The sequence below is a fragment of the Perognathus longimembris genome, chromosome 10 (assembly GCF_023159225.1).
Source record: "Perognathus longimembris pacificus isolate PPM17 chromosome 10, ASM2315922v1, whole genome shotgun sequence".
Lineage (NCBI taxonomy): Eukaryota > Metazoa > Chordata > Mammalia > Rodentia > Heteromyidae > Perognathus > Perognathus longimembris.
The window spans coordinates 47,497,644-47,519,983 of record NC_063170.1 but is presented as its reverse complement, the minus strand read 5'-3'; the positions used below and the strand labels follow the sequence as shown (position 1 = coordinate 47,519,983).

Below are 22,340 nucleotides of genomic sequence, written 5' to 3'. Positions count from 1 at the left end.
CTTTCAATTTCCTAGTTCTAATACCAGTATACACAGTTTCCAATATACTCAGATAAGATTACAGAGATAGAGTATATACAATCACAGGAAGGTGATACAAGAACATCATCAATAATAGAAGCTACAGATACACATGGGATGTTGAAAGTAGTTACAACTGTGATATAACAATGGTTTCCATAACATGGAGTTCATTTCACTTAGCATCATCTTATGTGTTCATTAGGGTATAGCTATTGGGCTCTTGTGACCCTCTGCTATGACTTGCCTAAACCTTGAGTACAATTCTTTTTTTCTTTTCAAATTTTTATTATCAAACTGATGTACAGAGAGGTTACAGTTTCATACGTTAGGCATTGGATACATTTCTTGTACTGTTTGTTACCTTGTCCCTCATGCCCCCCTCCCTCCCCCCCTTTTTGAGTACAATTCTTATCAAACATTGTTACCCCTCCTCCCTGACTCCCCTCCCCACAAGTTGTAAAGTTCATTTCCAATATAGTGTCGTGTGAGTATCACTGTTGCATTGGTTTACCCTTTGTCCTTTTTCTCACCATTTCTGGGATTCCCCTTCCCATCTCCAAATCAGTTATTACTTTTTAAAAATTATATTTACCCAAGTGGTGGTGGAAAATCATGGAAGTGAAATGTTATGCGTCATTTTTTTCCCCCAAACAACATTTTTATTTTTTTGGAATCCCCAGAGCAGTTAGCATCAGTGATGCAGCTCACAGCTTAATGATTAATGCTAGCCCAGGGAAGACATCCAAGTGGATTTGGTGAAACTTTATGAGTAGGTCCATGGGGAGTTACTAAAATTTTACAGATTAGAAGGCAAGCAAACAATTGACAGAAACATTAAAGGCTCAAATCTCATGGGAGACTGTGCCATTAACTCATAGTTTAGCTTAATCTTAATTATGACAATTTTCATAATGGGCTAGTAAAGGCAGGAACATATATATATATATACCCAAAAGACAGAGGAATCTTCACCAAGAAAGGCCACTGCTGTGTGCTGTGGTTTCTACTGTGGGCGGGAAGCAGGACTTTCCCTTGGAAGAATATTGAGTTTTTCTGTTTCTTTAGGGCATTGGGCATTGAACATAAGAAGTTATGCCTGTGCCAGTAGCTCACACTTATAATCCTAGCTACTCAGAAGGCTGAGATCTGAGGATCCCAGTTCAAAGCTAGCCTGGGCAGACAAGTTTGTGAGGCTCATATGGCTAATTAACCAACAAAAAGCTGGCACTGGAGGTGTGGTTCAAGTGGTAGAGTACCAGTCTTGAATAGGAAAGCTGATAGAGATCGCAAAATCCTGAGTTCAAGCACCAGTACCGGCACAGAATAAAAATAAAAACAAGAAGTCATCAAGAGGGGGCTGGGAATATGGCCTAGTGGCAAGAGAGCTTGCCTCCTACACATGAAGCTCTCGGTTCGATTCCCCAGCACCACATATATGGAAAACGGCCAGCAGGGGTGCTGTGGCTCAGGTGGCAGAGTGCTAGCGGCCTTGAGCGGGAAGAAGCCAGGGACAGTGCTCAGGCCCTGAGTCCAAGGCCCAGGACTGGCCAAATAAATAAATAAAATAAAATAAAATAAAATGGTTTAAAAAAAAAGAAGTCATCAAGAGAAGAGAGAGTTGATAAAAATTAATCGGATGAAATAAGGTAGAGATGTTTAATCAGGTGTGTAAAAAGGAGACTGTAACACGGAACAGTCACACCAGTGTTTGTGTTGACACTGTTCACAATGTGTTGCATAGTCGGTCAGAACCTTTTATGTATGTTATAACCAAGACTGAAAAATTAGGGTTGACATTTGTGAAGAACATACTGTTTAAGTCATCAGCAAACAGAAGCATGAGCACTAAAAAAGTTCAGCCTAGAAAAACCTGAAAATCAGTGTAAACTATTTTTCCATTTAGACTATTTGGCTTTTGTGGCTATAGCTTTCAAGTTCTGTTTGTGTGGGTTGACCCTGTGTCAACACACACGCTGGACGTTCCAGGAAGATGGAGAGTAAACACAACAGAAATGCTGTCTGACAGGCTGAATGGCCTGTATTCCTACCTATACCTCCTATATCATTGGGATTACAGATATATTCTACCATCCCCAGTTTTCTGACTGAGATCAGGAAGGAGTATGTGTCTAACATTTTTGTCCAGACAAAGATTCTCCCAATCTTTGCTACCTAAATACCTACAATTATAGGTAGGTGCTAACGTGCTTGACTTTTGCTTTTTTTTTTTTGCCAGTCTTTTAAATGGTGAGTGTTTTTTTTTGTGTGTGTGTGATACTGGGGCTTTGCCAGACAGGCATTCTACCATTTGAACCATGCCCCTAGATGCTAAAAAAAAATGACTTCTTTTTCCAGTTGGGTAAGTTCATTTAGTTTGAACAATTCTTTTCATGTGAGTGCATGTCTATCAGGAAAAAGCACAAAGAAAGGAAAGACTGAAAATAATTGTGGTCTATAATTAATAACCAAAGCAGCTGGTTTAAGATTTATCTTCCAAATGTAAGACAATATGCTGCATATTGTGAAGAGTATAAAAACGATAAGCAATGGTCCCAGTAGCTGCCATTTATTCAGGAAGATAAGACAGATAAGTGTGTTCAAGAGGAAATTTATAATGCTTAATAGCATAAGAAATATGTAAGGATACTGCAGGAAGCTTCCAGAACAGGCAAGCAAGACTATGGTTTGGCCACTAGATATGGAAGTCATTTTTATATGGAAAAGGTCAAAAGTGAAGGACTGCTAGCTATCCCAGCATATCTCACGCAGGACTAAAGAGAAAACTAAGAAAGAGCATTGTTCTAGGCTTTAATTTAACAGGCAAGGAAAGGGAAACCAGGAGTCATTAAGGCACTTATTCAAGGTCACTTAACTAGTCCATCAGGAGCACAAGCAACATATGCTGGGGATTAGGGAAAGGAGCCTTAAGTACACTATTGGTGGGTATTTACATAATGGAAGTCAGCATGGAGATTATATGAAATAACTAAATACAGATCTACCCTGTGATCTAGCAGTACTACTCTTGGACATTTATCCAAAAGAATGTAAGTCAGGGTTTAATAATGGCACCTGCATACCCATGTTCATTGTGATACTATTTGCTAAGATATAGAAACAGCCAGATTGTTTACAACTGATGAATGGATTAAGAAGATGTGTTGTATATGTATCTATCAATTGATAGATTGATTCATTGATTGATATAGATACATAGTATGCCAAGTATGGGACAGACCTGCATACAAAATGAGTGAACTTATACTATAGGAGAGGTTTATTATAAAGCAAAAGGCATGTTATTATGGAGAAGTAATTACTTTACAGGATTGAGGACTGGAGAGACAAGTAGGAAAATATATAGGTACAGCACAGGTGGGTGAGGTTGAAGCTGCTGTCCCCAGAGTAGCATCTCCATCACAAGGAAGCTTTAATTGTGCTGTAAAGCCCTGCCAACAAATAGAATCAACCTCATTCTGGTTAGCTAAGATTTAGCTCCCTCTTTTAGCCATCTCCTACACCTACCAAAACAACACAATTATGATTGCGATAAATCACCCTATACTTGAGATCATGAATAAGTGCTCATATAGTGAGTTGCAGAAAATTTCTATAAGCCCTTGGCAAATGGAAAAAAAGATTTCTGTGAAAATTGGATACTGTCAAACAGTGTCATCTTAAATTCCATCTACTTTGGAGGACAAAGCAGCAGATACAGCACTTCTCAGCAAAGTATTTTTAAATGCACAAATCCTTGAGAAATTCACTTTAAGTACGGGATTCTTTTTCTTCAGTATGGGATTCTTAAAAGTAATTTTTTAATACAATCTGTTATGTACTCTTAGCAAACTTCATTGACAGAACATTTTTCTTAAATCTCAGCTATCTTTATAATTGCCCATTTATCTGAACAGATATGCAGCAGCTGTACCTTCCTCTCTCTCTCTCTCTCTCTCTCTCTCCTTTTCTTGCTTGCTTCCTTCCACTTGCTCTCTCTCTTCCTTCCTCCCTTCCTCCCTCACTCCCTCCTTCTCTCTCTCTGGTGCTGGTCCTGGTGCTTGAACTCAGGGCCTTGGTATCATCCCTGAGCTTTTGCTCAAGGCTGGTGCTCTATCTCTTGAGCCACAGCCTACTTCTGGCTTTTTTTCTTTATTTGCCAGTCCTGGGCCTTGAACTGAGGGCCTGGGCACTGTCCCTGGCTGAGGAATCGAACCCAGGGCTTCATGTATATGAGGCAAGCACTCTTGCCACTAGGCCATATTCCTAGCCTACTTCTGGCTTTTACATGGGTAATTGGAGATACAAATCTCATGGACTTTCCTGCCCAGGCCAGCTTTCAACTGCAGTCTTCAGATCTCAGCTTTCTGAGTAGGTAGGATTATAGACATGAGTCATGGGTACTCACCTTCTCACTCTTTTTTTTTTTTTTTTGCCAGTTCTGGGCCTTGAACTCAGGGCCTGAGCACTGTCCTTGGCGTCTTTTTGCTCAAGGCTAGCACTCTGCCACTTGAGCCACAGAGCCACTTCTGGCCGTTTTCTATATATGTGGTGCTGAGGAATCGAACCCAGGGCTTCATGTATATGAGGCAAGCACTCTTGCCACTAGGCCGTAGTTCCAGTCCCACCTTCCCATTCTTAATAAACATTTTAAAATTAACTTTCTGTCTTTTACTGAAAGGGTTATGTGCAGAGGGGTTACAGTTACATAAGTAATGATTCCATTTGTTTTTAAGACAATGTTACCCCATCCTTCATTTTCTCATTTTTAAATGTGTTATTTACTCATCTGCATTGCATAATTTTTATTATCCCACATGCAACTTATTATTGCTGAGCACGCTACTGAAAGCTTGTGTGCAGTCCTCTGCTAAGAGAGATTAAATTAAGCCATGCTGAAAATGATGTATTTTCAAAGGACAAGATTTCTGTGTACACCTTTGCTTTCATTGTCTTTTTCCCTGTTGACAATTTCTCCCAAGACTGTGAAAATGCACCAAGTAGTGGTGCAAGGAAAGAATGATGAGGAAAACAATCGTGGCTTGGTTTAGAATTCTTCTCTACATGTTCTGCTTTGAGAAAGCTCACAATCTCTTTTAGGCTTCCATACAGACATAGACACAACTCTCCCATCCACCCACCAATTTTCCCTTTTTATTGGTATAATATACATACAGTAAAAAATGTACAAATGTTTCAAATTAGCTTAGTAACTTTTGACACATGAGTAATTGGGACCACAGGTCTATTGTCTCGGAAAGTTCCTGCAAGTCTTCACTTCAGATTACCTGTCTTCACATGCATCTAACATATGCACAATAGCATTTGCCTTTCTTCACTGTGTTGTGTACAATTGATAATATGCATATATTTCTAGGTGGTATGAAATAGTATAACACTCCATACTTTAACTATTCTACTGTTCAAACTTGAAGTGTGTTAAGTATGACTACTATAAACTTTATCATGTAAGCCATGTCATGGATATATTTTCTCTTAAGCACTTGTGAATAAGAGTTGCAGGGTCATAGGTAGTTGTGTATTTCAACCATAAGAGGATCTCTCTTTCTTTTTCTTTTACTTTCTTTCCTTTTTTTTTTTTTTGGTGCTTGTTCTGGGGTTTGAACTCAGGGCCTGGGCACTGTTGCTGAGCACTTTTTTGCTTAAGGCTAGCGCTCTACCACTTGAGCTACAGCTCCACTTCTGGAATTTTTTGCTAGTTAGTGGAGCTGAGAGTCTCACATACTTTTCTGTGGGGGCTGCAAATCTTGATCCTTAGATCTCAGTTTCCTGAGTAGCTAGGATTACAGGTGTGAGCCACCAGTGCCCAGCTCATACTGAGCACCTTAACATGTTATTGTTGGCCAGTGCCAACATGAGTGTGTGTGTGTGTGTGTGTGTGTACATGTATAATGTCTTTACATTTTTACTAGTTTTTTGCTTTCATTGAATTATAATTCTTTATATAGTTTAGATATTGTATTGGAAAACCTTTTTTTATTTGCCAAATTTTTCCCACCTTACAGATTGCCTATTCATTTAATCAATGTTATTTTTTTTTTGGAGAGTTGAAAATTTGAATTTTGGTTAACATGAGTTCATTTATTTAGTGTTTCAGGGGATTATTAATGTTTTCCATATCCTGTTAAAGAAAGATTTCCAAATGCAAAATCAGGGTCCTTTTTTTATGCCTTGTGCATTTTTTCTTGGGTTTCCTCCTGACATTTTAATAAAGGGTATATGATCATCTCCAGCCTCTAGCATAACTAGCACAACTCCCATTATCCTTCCAGGTCTTTAAAAAAAGATGTTTTATAGATACAACTTATATATTTAGTTGGTCCATTTTGGTTTTAATTTGTGTATGGAACTGAAGTATTGAATTATTCCTCATGAGTATCCATTTTTCCAGTATCCTTTTTAAAAATATATAATCTTTGCCCATTGATTTTGCTCAGCATTTTGTCTGAAATTGGTTATATGTATTCAGATTTCAGAACTCTGCTTTGTTACACTGAACCATAAGCTTATTCTTATACCTATACTAATATCACAAAGGTTTTATTTATTTATTTTTCTCAAATTTTTATTATCAAACTGACGTACAGAGAGGTTACAGTATCATACGTTGGGCATTGGATACATTTCTTGTACTGTTTGTTGCCTTGTCCCTCATGCTCCCCTCCCTCCCCCCCTTTACCTCCCCCCCCCCAGGTGTTCAGTTCACTTACACCAAACAGTTTTGCAAGTATTGCTTTTGTAGTTATTTCTCTTTTTTTACCCTGTGTCTCTCGAATTTGGTATTCCCTTTGAATTTCCTACTTCCAATACCAGTAAACACGGTTTCCAATATACTCAGATAAGATTACAGAGATAGTGTAGGTACAAACATAGGAAGGTGATACAAAACATTATCAATAATAGAAACTATACATACACATAGGACGTTGAAAGTAGTTACAACTGTGATATATCACTTGTTTCCATAACATGGAGTTCATTTCAATTAGCATCATCTTATGTGTTTCTAAGGGTATAGCTATTGGGCCTTGTGATGCTCTGCTATGGCTTGCCTAAACCTGTACTAATTATTCCCAATAAGGGAGGCCATAGAGTCCATGTTTCGTTGGGTCTGGCTCACTTCACTTAGTATAACTTTTTCCAAGTCCTTCCATTTCCTTACAAATGGAACAATGTCATTCTTTCTGATAGAGGCATAAAATTCCATTGTGTAAATGTACCACATTTTCCTGATCCATTCATCTATGGAGGGGCATCTGGGTTGGTTCCAGATTCTCGCTATGACAAATTGTGCTGCGATGAACATTGTTGTGCTGGTGGCATTACTGTGATTTTGTTTGTGGGCTTTTGGATAGATACCCAACAGTGGGGCTGCTGGGTCATAGGGGAGTTCTATATTGAGCCTTCTGAGGAATCTCCATACTGCTTGCCAGAGTGGCTGAACCAGTTTACATTCCCACCAACAATGAAGTAGGGTTCCCTTTTGGGCACATCCCCTCCAACAATTGTTATTATTAGTTTTCTTGATATATGACATTCTTGCTGGGGTGAGATGGAATCTCAATGTTGTTTTGATTTGCATTTCCTTTATGGCCAGTGATGTAGAGCATTTTTTCATATGTCTATTGGCCATTCTCATTTCCTCATCAGAGAAGTTTCCACAAAGGTTTTTTTTTTTTTTTTTTTTGGCCAGTCCTGGGCCTTGGACTCAGGGCCTGAGCACTGTCCCTGGCTTCTTCCCGCTCAAGGCTAGCACTCTGCCACTTGAGCCACAGCGCCGCTTCTGGCCGTTTTCTGTATATGTGGTGCTGGGGAATCGAACCTAGGGCCTCGTGTATCCGAGGCAGGCACTCTTGCCACTAGGCTATATCCCCAGCCCCCCACAAAGGTTTTTTTGGTATGTGCGTTTGTGCTAGTCTGAACTCCTGGGTGCTGTCCCTGAGCTTTTTTACTCAAAGGTAGCACTGTACAACTTGAGTCACAGCTCTATTTCTAGATTTTTTTGGTGGTTAATTGAGGTAAGAGTCTCATGGACTTTACTGTGCAGGCTGGCTTTGAACCATGATCCTCAGATCTCAGACGTCTGAGCAGCTAGGATTACAGGAACAAGCCACTGATACTTGGCAAACATTACAGTTTAATTATTGTAGATTAAAAATTATAATTACCATAGTATATAGCAGATCTTATGCACTTGTTCTATCTTACTGAACTGTATTCTTAGATTTGTAGCTTTTTCCTTAGTGTGGAACCCAAGTTGTGCTAGTCTTGCAACATGGTTCAAGTTTCATTTGATTATTTTAGGTATGTTCTATTTCCTTACTAGCTTTCAATCGGCTAAATTTCTTTTTTTTTTTTTTAAAGTTTTTATTATAAAACTGATGTATAGAGAGGTTACAGTTTCATACGTTAGGCATTGGATACATTTCTTGTACTGTTTGTTACCTTGTCCCTCATACCCCCCTCCCCCCTCCCCCTTACCCTTTCTCCCCCTGAGGTGTTCAATTCACTTACACCAAACAGTTTTGCAAGTATTGCTTTTGTTGTTGTTTCTCTTTTCTTACCCTGTGTCTCTCAATTTTGGTATTCCCTTTCAATTTCCTAGTTCTAATACCAGTATACACGGTTTCCAATATACTCAGATAAGATTACAGAGATAGTGTAGATACAATCACAAGAAGGTGATACAAGAACATCATCAATAGTAGAAGCTACAGATACACATGGGATGTTGAAAGTAGTTACAACTGTGATATAACAATCATTTCCATAAAATTGAGTTCATTTCACTTAGCATCATCTTATGTGATCATAAGGGTATAGCTATTGGGCTCTTGTGATCCTCTGCTGTGACTTGCCTAAACCTGTGCTAATTATTCCCAATAAGGGAGACCATAGAGTCCATGTTTCTTTGGGTCTGGCTCACTTCACTTAGTATAATTTTTTCCAAGTCCTTCCATTTCCTTACAAATGGGGCAATGCCATTCTTTGTGATAGAGGCATAAAATTCCATTGTGTATATGTACCACATTTTCCTGATCCATTCGTCTACTGAGGGGCATCTGGGTTGGTTCCAGATTCTCGCTATGACAAATTGCGCTGCGATGAATATTGTTGTGCTGGTGGCTTTACTGTGATTTTGTTTGTGGTTTTTTGGATAGATACCCAAAAGTGGGGTTGCTGGGTCATAGGGGAGTTCTACATTTAGCCTTCTGAGGAATCTCCATACTGCTTGCCAGAGTGGCTGAACCAGTTTACATTCCCACCAACAATGAAGTAGGGTTCCCTTTTGGCCACATCCCCTCCAACATCTGTTATTGTTAGTTTTCTTGATATATGACATTCTTACTGGGGTGAGATGGAATCTTAGTGTTGTTTGGATTTGCATTTCCTTTATGGCCAGTGATGTAGAGCACTTTTTCATATGTCTCTTGGCCATTCTCATTTCCTCATCAGAGAAGTCTCTTTGTAAGTCTTTAGCCCACTTGATGAGCGGGCTATTAGTTATTTGCGGTTTTGTTTTGGAGGAAGGTAATTTTTTTAGTTCTGCATATATTTTAGATATGAGGCCTTTGTCCGTTGAATGGCCGGTAAAGATCTTCTCCCAGTCTGTTTTTCTTGCAAGCTATGTCCTTTGCCCTGCAGAAGCTCTGCAGTTTGATGCAGTCCCATTTGTCCAACCTTTCTTTGATTTGTAGCCTTTCTGGGTCTTTGTTAAGGAAGTTCTGTCCTGCGCCAAGGAGCCGAAGTGTTTCTCCTACTTCTTCCTTTAGTGTTTTCAGGGTGTCTGTTTTGATTTCGAGGTCTTTAATCCATTTGGAATTGATTTTGGTGCAGGGTGATATATAAGGATTTAGTTTTAGTTTGTTGCGTGTGTTGAGCCAGTTTTTCCAGCGCAATTTGTTAAAGAGGCTATCTTTCTTCCAAACTATTGTTTTAGCCCCTTTATCAAAGATTAAGTAGGCGTAGTTCTGTGGGTTCATTCCCGGGTCTTCAGTTCTGTTCCATTGGTCTTCAGGCCTGTTCCGGTGCCAATACCAAGCTGTTTTTATTACTATAGCTTTATAATACAACTTGAAGTTGGGTATTGTAATTCCTCCAGCACTGTTCTTTCTGCTTAGGAGAGTTTTTGCTATTCTAGGTCTTTTATTATTCCATATGAATTTCTGGATTGCTTCCTCTATTTCATCAAAAAATGGTGTTGGGATATTAATGGGTATTGCATTGAATTTGTAGATAGCCTTTGGCAATATTGCCATTTTGATTATATTAATCCTCCCAATCCAGGAGCATGGGAGGTTTTTCCATTTCCTCAGTTCTGACTTAATTTTGTTTTTTCAAGGTTTTAAAGTTCTCCTCAAAGAGGTCTTTCACTTCTTTGGTTAAGGTTATTCCTAGGTATTTTATGTTTTGGGGGGCTATTGCAAAGGGAGTTGCTTTCCTGATATCAGCCTCGGTCTTCGGGTCGTTAGCATACAGAAAGGCCATTGATTTTTGAGTGTTTATTTTATATCCTGCAACTTTGCCAAAGTTTTGGATCAGCTCTAGTAGCTTGGGGGTAGAGGCTATGGGATTCTTTAGGTATAGGATCATGTCATCTGCGAAGAGAGAAAGTTTAACTTCATCTTTACCTACTTGGATCCCCTTTATATTTTCTTCTTGCCTGATTGCTCTGGCTAGGAATTCTAGTATTATGTTGAAGAGTAGGGGAGAGAGTGGACATCCCTGCCTTGTTCCTGATTTTAAAGGGAATGGCTTTAGTTTTTCACCATTTAGAGTTATGCTTGCTGTTGGTTTGTCATAAAGTGTCTTGATTATATTCAGGAATGTTCCCTGGAATCCCAGTTTTTCCAGGGCTTTTAGCATAAATGGGTGCTGGATTTTATCAAACGCTTTTTCCGCATCCAGAGACAAAACCATGTGGTTCTTTAGCTTGCTCCCGTTGATGTGGTGGATTACATTAATTGACTTACGTATATTAAACCAACTTTGCATGTCTGATCGTGGTGTATGATTTTTTTGATGACCTGTTGAAGTCGATTGGCCAGAATTTTGTTGAGAATTTTTGCGTCTATGTTCATCAGGGAGATCGGTCTATAGTCCTCTTTCCGTGATGAGTCCCTGCCTGGTTTTGGGATGAGGGTTATACTGGCTTCATAGAATGAGTCTGGAAGTGAACGTTCTATTTCAATTTCATTGAAGAGTTTGAGGAATATTGGTGTGAGTTCTGTTTTGAAGGCCTTGTAGAATTCTGCAGTGAATCTGTCTGGACCTGGGCTTTTCTTGGATGGGAGATCATTTATTGCCGTTTCTATTTCAATACTGGATATGGGTCTGTTTAAGAGGTTTAAATCTTCATGGTTCAGTTTGGGGATATGAGTTTTTTTCTAGGAAATCATCCATATCTTCCAAGTTCTCGAATTTGTTGGCATAAAGGTTTGCAAAATAGTCCCTTATTATTTTCTGAATTTCGGTTATTTCTGTGGTGATGTTACCTGTTTTATCTCTTATCTTGTTTATTTGAGTGTGCTGCCTTGTATTTTGGTCAGGTTTGCCAGGGGTCTGTCTATCTTGTTCATTTTTTCAAAGAACCAACTCTGTTTTGTTGATTCTTTCGATGGTTTTTTTCATCTCTAATTGATTTAATTCTGATTTGATTTTAATTATTTGCTTCCGTCTATTGATTTGGGGTTTGGCTTGTTGTTCTCTCTCAAGGAAATTAAGGTGCTTCCTTAAATTATTGAGTTGCTGTTTCTCCAGTTTTTTGATGTATGCACTCAGAGATATAAATTTTCCTCTGAGTACTGCCTTTGCTGTGTCCCAAAGGAGCTGGTACTTTGTGTCCTCAACTTGGTTGAATTCCATAAACATTTGAATTTCTGTTTTAATTTCTTCAATGACCCACTGATGGTTCAGCAGTGTGTTGTTTAGTCTCCATGAATTGTAGCAATTTCTGTGGTGGCTGTTTGAGTTGAGCTCTAATTTTATTCCATTGTGGTCTGAGAGAATGCAGGGAATGATTTTGATACTTCTGAATTTGTACAGATTTTCTTTGTGCCCTAAGATGTGATCTATTTTGGAGAATGTTCCATGTGCTGCCGAAAAGAATGTGTATTCTGTCCTTGCTGGGTGGAATATTCCGTAGATGTTGATTAAGTCTAGTTGGTCTATGCAATTGTTTAGTTCTGTGGTTTCTTTGTTCAGTTTTTGGCGTGTTGATCTGTCCAGAGGTGATAGTGGAGTCCCCAACTATCAATGTGTTTGGGTCTATGAGTGTTTTTAGAGTCAGTAGTGTTTGTTTGATGAAGTTGGGTGCTCCTGCATTTGGTGTGTAGATATTTAGAATGGTTTTCTTCCTGTAGGAGAGATCCCTTTACTAGTATGTAGTAACCTTCTTTGTCTCTTCTTACCTTTTTTAATTTGAAGTCAATTTTGTCTGATATTAGGATTGCAACTCCAGCCTGCTTATGGGGTCCATTTGCTTGATAGATTTGTTTCCAGCCTTTCACTTTTAGAAGATATTTACTTTTGCTGGATAGTTGTGTCTCTTGGAGGCAGCAGAAAGATGGATCTTGATTTTTGATCCAACTTATGAGCCTATGTTGTTTGATTGGAAAATTAAGTCCACTAATGTTGAGAGTTAGGATTGAGAGATGATCGTTTATTCCTTTCATTATCACTATCTTGTTTAAAGCTGTGTCTTCCCATTTCTTGATCTGATGTTTACTAATTAGGGTTCATTTCTCTGTCTGTATTGGGATCTTGATTATTATCCCTGTATAGTACATCTTTGAAGACTTTCTGTAAAGCTCGTTTGGTGGAGATATTTTGTTTCAGTTTTTCCTTACTGTGGAAGACTTTTATTTGACCTTCGGCTATGAAGGAGAGTTTGGCTGGGTACAGAATTCTTGGTTGATAGTTATTTTTATTTAGAGTTTGGTATACTTCATTCCAGGCTCTCCTTGCTTTCATGGTCTCTGCTGAGAAGTCTGGGGGTAATTCTGATTGCTTTTCCTTTATATGTGATTGTTTTCTTTGCCCTAACAGCTTTGAGTATTTTTTCCTTGCACTCTACTGAACCTGTTTTGATCACAATGTGTCGGTGGGATATCCTATTCTGGTCTGGTCGATTTGGGGTTCTAAATGCTTCTTGTATCTGTATAGGCCTTTCCTTCTGGATATTTGGGAAGTTCTCAGCTAATATTCTGTTAAATAGTTTGCCTATCCCATTAACCTCTTTCTCCAAGTTTTCCTCAATACCTATTATCCTTAAATTGGGCTTCCTGATCGTGTCTTGAATCTCCTGTAGCGATCTGTTTGGTTGATTGGACTAGATTTGTATTGATTTTTGATCTTTCTCCATAGAATCTAAGGAATCTTCAGCTCCTGAAATTCGATCCTCTGCTTCAGTTAGTCGGGACTGTAGGCTAGTTACTTGATTTCGAATCTCTTTTGCTTCTGACTGGTCTTTCCTGATAATTTACATGTCATTTCTTAGGTCTTGTATGGACTTCTTTACTTCATTAACTTCATTACTTTGGTTTTGAGAGTTGTCTCTCAAATCTTTAAGCTGGTTAGTTATCTTTTCATTTGACTCTTTTCTTTTTTTTTTTTTTTTTGGCCAGTCCTGGGGCTTGGACTCAGGGCCTGAGCACTGTCCCTGGCTTCTACCCGCTCAAGGCTAGCACTCTGCCACCTGAGCCACAGCGCCACTTCTGGCCATTTTCCGTATATGTGGTGCTGGGGAATCGAACCCAGGGCCTCATGTATATGAGGCAGGCACTCTTGCCACTAGGCCATAGCCCCAACCCTTTCATTTGACTCTTGAAGTTCATTTATCTTTCTATTTGTGGATGCCATGAAATTCTCCATTAATTTTTGCTTTGCCTCCTCACGCTCTAGAATAATTGACTGAAGAGATTCAAACTTTTCATTTATCATGTTTATCAGTAGACTTTGTAGAGCATTTTGAGGGTTCTCTTTTATGTCTTTGATTGACTGCTCTGCTTCCTGCTTGTTTTGAGTGGGGGATAAGACTTCATTGTTTGCCATCTTTCTTGTGTTTCTTCTGCCCATTTGAATTGGGGATGCCAGTCTACCAGCACCTGTGAGCACCGTTTAAGACCCAAAGCAGCCCTTACCAAGCACTGTTGTGTAAATCTTACAAGTTCACAATTATGTACAGTTACCCTGTATACCTGTCTATAAAATTAGATTTGGTGTTCCTAAAGAATACAATTTCAATATAACAACTGATCCTGGGCCCTGTATTCAGTAGTTACTTATTTACTGTTACAACCCTATACGCAATTCTTGTTTTTATATTAAGTTCTTTTAGGACTGGCTTTCTCTATGAACCCCTTTGATTCACTCGGATTAAGCTGGGATACCCTCTATCCAATAACCAGGAGTCATTGGAGACTGGAGGTCCAGGCAGTTAGTCAGAAGGGTAAGTTGGAGGTAGTAAAGAGAATAGAGTAAAATGTATTGGGGAGGGGAGGTGGTGATTTTGGTTTAGTTTCAGTGATGTGGAAGTGTCGAGAAGAGTAGAATCAGTAGAGAGAATAGGGTTGCAATGATAGATAATGGAGATTTAGCAGAAAAGAGTGGAGGTGTTCTTCATAGGAAAGTAAGTTTTAAAGAAAGAGAACGCAAAGAGAGAAATAAAGTAAAAATAGTGGGAGACAGATGCACACAACAGAGAAAAATTATTTAAAAAATAAAATAAAATAAAAATGAAAAAAAAATCAGAAAAGGAACAACCCAAACAAACAGAAAAGAAAAAAAAAAACTTGATAAAACAAACAGGTAAAAATAGAAAACATGGAAAAAAAAAAAACCGACGACGTTTCCGAATTGGAAAAAAAAATTTTTTTTTTTTTTTTAAAGTTTAAGAAATGTTGAAAAGATAAAGAAAAAAAATGGAGTCTTCCTTGTTTGGGTGGTCTTTCCCCAGTCTCTGGTTTCCTTGTGATGGTCTGCAGTCTATATTCCTGATTTTCTGGGTTTGGCAGAATTCGGTTTGCTCCTCTGTCTGCTGCAGGGCCTCAGCCTTTAACGCCTGCCTTTGAATAGGCTGTGGACTGAGCAGGGCGCGGCACCTCTGGCCTGTTTTTCCTGGCTGAGAGTTGCTTGCCTGAGCAAGGCTTTTGCCTCCTGGATGTGGCGGCCTCCTGGGCGGGGTGGCCTCCTTTGCGGAGGTGGCTTTGGAAAGCAGCTCTGTTTTGGGCTGGGAATTGGGCTTCCTCTGTGATGGGACCGTTTAACTGTCTCAGGTTCCTCCGTCTGGCGTTTCCGTGCCGCCGGGAGCTGCTGGCAGTTTTCGTGTTAAATTTAGAAGTTCCGGCGGGCAGGGCGGGGCACCTCTGGCTAAGCCATAGCCCTGGACACGCCTCCCGCCTGGGCAGGGGGCGTTCTCCTGGGCGGAGCTGGCTCTCACTGTTCGGTCCCTCTTGCCCTTTTCAAAGATGGCTACTTTGACCTCGCTTTTCCCAGGCCAGCTTTAGTTCCAATCTGGTCTGACCCTATGCCAGTGGCAAAGATGGCGCTTTGCTCTGGCGGTGGGGGAAGGGCTGCCTTGCAGAAGCTGACCTGTGGGCACGAGTGAGAATATCTTTCGTGGGGGTACTCACGCTTTCTCTGCGATTTCAGGTCATCTGTGCTCAGCCGCCGCCTGGTCTCCGCTGTGTGCTCTACCTGCGTGGAGTGCAGGTTGCTGTGCCGGGTGCTGTGCCAGCGCCGGCACTGGCGTGGCGGTGGGATACCGCCCAGAGCTCGAATCTGTGTTTTCAGACAAGCAAAGTCGATTTTTCCTTCCTGGCCAGAATCCCTGTACTGTTACCACTTACGCTGGTTGTATTTCTAGTGGTAAAAGTTTCTATGGGGTGAGAAAACTGCGATGCTGGAGGGAGCTGAGCTAGTGCAATGCAGCTCCTCTGCTGTCTTCCCGGAAGTCCCCCTAGGCTTGTTAATTTCTTAAAATAATTATACAACAAATTAATTTTTACCCTTTGTTTTAGCATGGAGAAGATCTTTAATATATTAATTTAAAAATTTATTCAACAAAATCTATGAACAGTTTTTCTTCTAGGAACTCTCTTGGCCTCTTGATCATCTATTTCATAGTTGGGGGAGACAAATAATACATTAATGTAAGATATATTTAAGAGCTATAGAGAAAAATAAAAGAAGGTAAGGTACTAGAAAGTGATTAGTAAATAAAGACACTGACTGTTTTAAACAGGTAGCATAGCCACAATAATTACAGGACATTTGAGTAGAGACATGAATACATTACGGGGCAATTCCTGAAGTACAGCATTGGTGGTGCAGCATGTCCAAAGATCTGGAGGTTGAAGTGTGGCCGCCAAGCTCCAAGAGCATCAGGACACCTCTAAGAAAAGACAGAAGATGGTAGAGACCCAAGTGGTGGGAATTTTGAGCAAGCCACAGCTGACATGGATCGTAAGATATTTTAGTGGGGATGTTGGTGAGGAGAATGTTGCAGGGGTCCCAGCCAATGATAATGGCCACTGCTTTTCTTTGCTGGCATTTAATGCATTTGGTATTTAGCAAACACTCAACCTTTCTTAATCTACTTCTCAATTCAAACTCAGCCAGTGTGGAGTTCCAGTTTGTGGGGTTCATTTATGTGGATAAACATCTATATCTGATGCTACATTCCTTAATGCCTTAAGTGTCATAGGTTTTCAGTTGCATTTGTTGGTTTTGAGAAATTCACATTTGAATGCCCTCAAAGTTTCCTTTTGGGTGATGCTCTGTGCATTGTTTCTTTTCTACTTTAGAGAGAAGGGCCTTATGCTGGCTTCATCTGAAATGCTTTTAGGGAGACTGATGTATACATTCAGGTAATTCACATGAGTCTTCCATCATGAAATTACATGGCAGTCAGCAATGCTGTTGTAGATCATTTCTTCTGTATTTTCAACAAATGACAGTTCACATTTTGAAACTGTTTTTCTTCCTGTTAGTAGTGCTGTTGTTTAAAAACAACATCTGAACCATGTATTTGCATTAACAGATAACTTATCTATCCCTTTTATTATTTTTTGGCTAGTACTGGGACTTGAACTCTGGGCCTGAGTGCTGTCCCTTAGCTTTATTGCTCAAGGCTCTAACAGTTCAACAACACCTCAACTTTTGACTTTTTTATATGGTTAATGGAGATAAGAGTCTCACAGATTTTCCTTCCCAGGCTGGCTTTCCATTGGTAGCTTATTTATTTCAGTGTTTCTTCATACATTTTCAGGTTTTAATTTAAGTTCTAATAAACAGTATTGTGATAGCATCATAGCTACATCATGGTAACTAAACTTTTTAGCTTCGTGTGAATACTTCAAGTTCACTATTAAATAATGAATGACATCTAAAGGTAGAAAAGAATTTTCCCTTGTCATATAGCCTTATAAATGTAGCTGTTTTTAGTGTTTTCCAGTGCCAATTTTTCTAGTATCTTTATTGCTCTTACTTGATATATGCAGTATGAGAAGAAGGGGACGGCTTTGGAATTCCCGAGAGAAACTGGGCCATGTTAGCATCCAAACACTGCATTTGCACCTCAGCGGCCTGCATGGGGGAACTGAAAGTAGGCTCTGTTTGACCACTTGGCATGGCAAGGCCAAGGCTCCAGAGAGAGGAGGCCTGGGGAAGCACCACTTACTGCACCGGCTGACATGGGCCTGGCCCTTCTCAAGGCATTGTCTATGTGACTCCTTTAGTGATTTGAGCACACTGTCTCTGTGTTTTAAAGAAACTTTAGGGACAAACTTTATATCCAAGCATGCAGTCAGTAACATTTCCTACTTTGAATTTCCTTTGTGCTAGCATCCATGAAAAGCAGAGAATGTGGTTTTGGCTGGTTGCTATCACTTCAGCCAGATGGATTGCTGTCACTCTTCTGGAAACTCTCAAATTTATGTATTTAAGGAAAGTTGCTAACTAAACAAGCAGAAGGAACTGGAAAAGATTTAGCTAGTAGCATATGAATATTTCAGAACCCAAGAAATTGTGTATTTTTTTATTGTTCTAAAGAAGTTGGGATAGGGCTGGTAATGCTTTATATTTCGTTCTTGCTTTTCTTTTCTCTCCTTGTAAAACCAATATTGTAGGCAATTTTAAAAATTGCATTAGTTTTAATAATATAGGCTCTCTTAATTCCTTACTGTCACAGTTAATTCAAGGAACATCAATTTGTTACTGTTAGAATTACTATTGAACTAAAAGTGTATTATGATCTGCTACACATGCAAAAAAATTACGTTATAATAAGCAAAATGGAGCTAGACAGAATTGCGCCTCAAGGAACACAGAAATAGTAAGTGTGTTCTGTAATAATGGTGATTTCCATAGCAATGAAATTTATTGCCTGATTTTCATTGTGTTCTCCTGGCTGCCATATTGATATAAGACTATGTCTGCCCATTCCTTAGAGATGCAGTTGTTCCCTCCCACCCACTCCACAAATTGTGTCTTTCTTGAAAAAGATGACAGCAGCCACATTCCATTTCCTAAGGCTATACATTTTCAATTTAAATCCTTTTACAGGTATAAATATTTGTGTTGTTGAGGGAGTGTTCTGAGCATAGCATAATGGTCCTAACATTTAGATAAAAAATGTCCCATCTTTCTCTGCCCTTGGTCAGTGGCTTTCACTAGTGAATTGTCCATTTTCAAGAGAGATGAGCTTTACAATATCTCCTGAGTGCAAAGGGGGAAGAGATTGGGAGAAATCCAGTTCCACATGTAGGTACATCAGCAGCCTCTTAGGTGGTTAGCCACCTGGGCTATCCAATGAATGTCTTAGGTAATGAGAGCTACCAAGGCCAACCAAGAGCATCCCAGTTACCTGGGTCATACAATGAGCATTTTAGGTAGTGAGTGATAAAGAAACCAAGGATGCTTGTTCTCCAATGTCTTTTTCTTGGGAGTTCTTGGGAGTTCTCATGAACTAATCCTTCTCCCCCATCCCCCGCTTTGTAAAATTATTTATTTATTGTCAAAGTGATGTACAGAGGGGTTACAGTTTCATATGTAAGGCATTGAACCTTAGACATATTTTCTACAGTTTCGCATACAGCAGTGAATGAGTGTCCAATCCTAATAGCAATGCTCCCATCCAGTTTGGAGGGTTCACTGTTCCTGCCACAGTGCAGCTGGCAGTCACTGGAGTTCCAGGTGGTTTGAAAGTGGTTCCATTGCGGTGCCTTATCTTCAGGGCCTGGCTTTGTCTAATAATTTTTTTTTGAACTTTGAGGAAAATAAACTTTTGTTGTCTGTGCTGGTACTAAGAGGACTCCATAATAAGTGTTTTAGAAAAATATAAATTCATACATAATCTATTCCTTAGGAATATAATTTTTTCAGGGCTGGGAATGTGGCTTAGCAGTAGAGTACTTGCCTGGCATGAGAGAAGTCCTGGGTTTGATTCCTCAGCACCACATAAAGAGAAAAAAAGCCAGAAATGGCACTGTGGCTTAAAAGGTAGAGTGCTAGTCTTGAGCAAAAAGAAGCCAGGGAAAGTGCTCAGGCCCTGAGTCCAAATCCCAGGACTGGTTTAAAAAAAAATAATTTTTTCAATAGGAATGAAGCTTTTTCTTTGTTGTTGTTTTCCTTTTGTCTTTTTTATTCATTTGTCTTTGGGCAGGTAAGGGGGTACAAAAATGGAGGGACGAAGAGGGAACTAGTGCACCTGAACTATAAAGGGTAGGGAACATTCGGCCAAAGGGCCATATAAAGATCTCAAAATCATTTGGTACATGTCAGGATAGACACATAATGTTTCTCTTTGGCTACCCATGATCCATCTGTGTGTATTGATAATATGACCTTGAATGCTGTTATAAATCTAAAAGGACCCTCTACTAGAAAATGTTCCTCTACTCTTGCTTGGACTGCATAGCAAATGCATATGGCTAGTGTCACTTCTGTGTTAACTATTTATCATACATGTTGTCATTTCAGCATTTATTCAAATAAGCTGGAGTGCTGGAGAAGGCCTGAGGGAGAGATATTAAAATTTGAGTTTCTCTTTTTCAGGAAACTTTTGAGAAGGCAAGCTTGAGTAGCAGCAGCAGTGGGGCAGCCAGCCTGAAAAGTGAGCTTTCAGAAAGTGCAGATCTGCCCTCCGAAGGCTTCCAGCCCCCCTGTGTAAAGGAGGAGGACAGAGTCTGTGAGGAAATCCTGACGGATGACCACTTCCATCTGGAAAGTATCGAGAAAGGTACTTTGGGTGCAAAGGGGTCAGCATGAGCACACTCAACTCCATTCATTTTCAAGGCTCATTCACTTTTTGCTTTTTATGAACACACAGATTTATATTCCGAGCTGGATGATGAATTGGACATCTCAGATAACTTCAGCAGCTCCAGCTTAAGCCCTTTGAAAGAGTCTACATTCAGTAAGTTTTTCTTTCTCTCTCCAAGTTTCTTGGAGAAAGCTAGTGGCTTGGGAATCACACAGACACGATCTGTGGTTTGTATTCTGGTTGCAGTGCTAAAGGGAACAGGTGTATCTCATCTGTCTGACAGACCCCAAAGGCCAGCCAGCACTGTGCTTTCACATTTCCTGAGCTTCCAAAGGAATAGTTTTATTACATCTATCATCAAATAAAATTCCTGACTGAGGGGCTCAGATCGTCCATTTGAAGGCCACTAAATAATCACACAGAAATGCTGTGACATGCGTTCATGAGTTCTGATTAGAGGATTTAGAAACCTATAAAAGAAGCTAGTGGCTGCTACCTGTGGCTCATGCCTATAATCCTAGCTACTTAGAAGGCTGAGACCCAAGGAGCTGGTTCAAAGCCAGTTGGGGCAGAAAAATCTATGGAACAATTATCTCCAATTAACCAGCCAAAAGCCAGAAATGGGAAGCTCAAGTGGTAGGCACCTGCCTTGAGTGAACTAAGCGAGTACTTGAAGCCAAGAGTGTTAAGCCCTAGTATTGAGAGTTGGGGGAGAGAGAAAGAAACTATACTATTGCATATTTTGCATCAATAAACATTATGTATTGAATTTGAAATGATAAAGTAAAGGAAATACCTTAATATTTTCAAACTATGAAAAATATGATGTAGAAGTTCAGTCCTGTTTGTTTTAATTGGAAGACAATAAAGTAATGGTTTTGAGAATGGGAGATTGGGGAAGAACAGGAAGAGATATATTTAGAGTTGAAAGATGATAAGGGAAGATAGGATCAAAGGCACTCAACTAACCAAAATTGAAAGAAAATAGATGTAAAACTGGAGAAAAAAATAAGTCCATCAAAATAGTGAGTTAATAGGGCCTAAAAATTATAGATGGAAATACTCTAAAATCAATTAAGTATAAATAGTTGTCTTCTCATTGACATACTACAAAAATATCATAAAAGGAGGTATAAAAGCATCTCAAGGGCAAGGTTCGATTCCTCAGCACCACATAAACAGAAAAAGCCGGCAGTGGCGCTGTGGCTCAAGTGGTAGAATACTAGCCCAGAGCAGAAAGAAGTCAGGGACAGTGCTCAGGTCCTGAGTTCAAGCCCCAGAACTGGCAAAAAAATAAAAGAGTCTCAATACAGATAAAGTAAAACCCTAAGAATTTAGCTATGTTATTTGTGTTTTTATTTGGTTCTGGTCCTGGGACTGGAACTAAGGGCCGTTCCTTACCTTATTTACTCAAGAGAAGAGCTCTACCATTTGAGCTGCAGCTCTACTTCTGGCTTTTTGGTGGTTAGTTGAAGATAAGAATTTCATAGACGTTCCTGCCCAGGCTGGCTTTGAACCATGATCCTCAGATCTCAGCTTCCTGAATAGCTAAGATTATAGGTGTGAGCCATTGGCAACCAGCTGTTCTTTGTCTTCTTAAATACATAATTTTAGCCCATCAAAATGATGTCTAGACCATCCAGATTTTCTGGGACAGTTACAACGGCCAGTTTTCTGTCTTGTATTCCCTGTTAGTTCTTGCTTGAGTATATAACCAACTTAATTAGCAATTGAGAAACCACAAATGTCTTCAAGGAAAAAGTTTTCATGCTTAATATAAACAGGTTTAGAAAATTCTAGGAGCAGTTATTGCCATTCAGTGTTGTTCATCTGTCTGGTAGCTAGAGGGGAGAGGCAGCAGGGGTACATGAAGGAAAACATAGACCCTTGAATTTGTGTGGGGGAACATGTGGCTCTCTTGGTAAAGGCTTAAGGATGACAGTGCATCCTAAAGGTATGCTGTGGTGTTTTAATAACATTTAATAACAATTTTTATTGGTTTACAATCTTGTCTTTGGAAAAATGGCATTTAAAT

At 39.6% G+C, this 22,340-nt stretch overlaps 1 protein-coding gene across 1 annotated transcript in view; it reads left to right on the top strand.

Moving 5' to 3' along the window:
• Window positions 1-22,340, top strand: part of Nek10 (NIMA related kinase 10) — a 171,625-nt gene that overhangs the window by 102,448 nt on the left and 46,837 nt on the right. Inside the window, exons 27-28 of the mRNA XM_048355989.1 lie at window positions 20,098-20,281; window positions 20,372-20,458. Of these exons, the coding sequence (XP_048211946.1) occupies window positions 20,098-20,281; window positions 20,372-20,458 (271 nt within the window). The remainder of the gene's footprint in view (window positions 1-20,097; window positions 20,282-20,371; window positions 20,459-22,340) is intronic.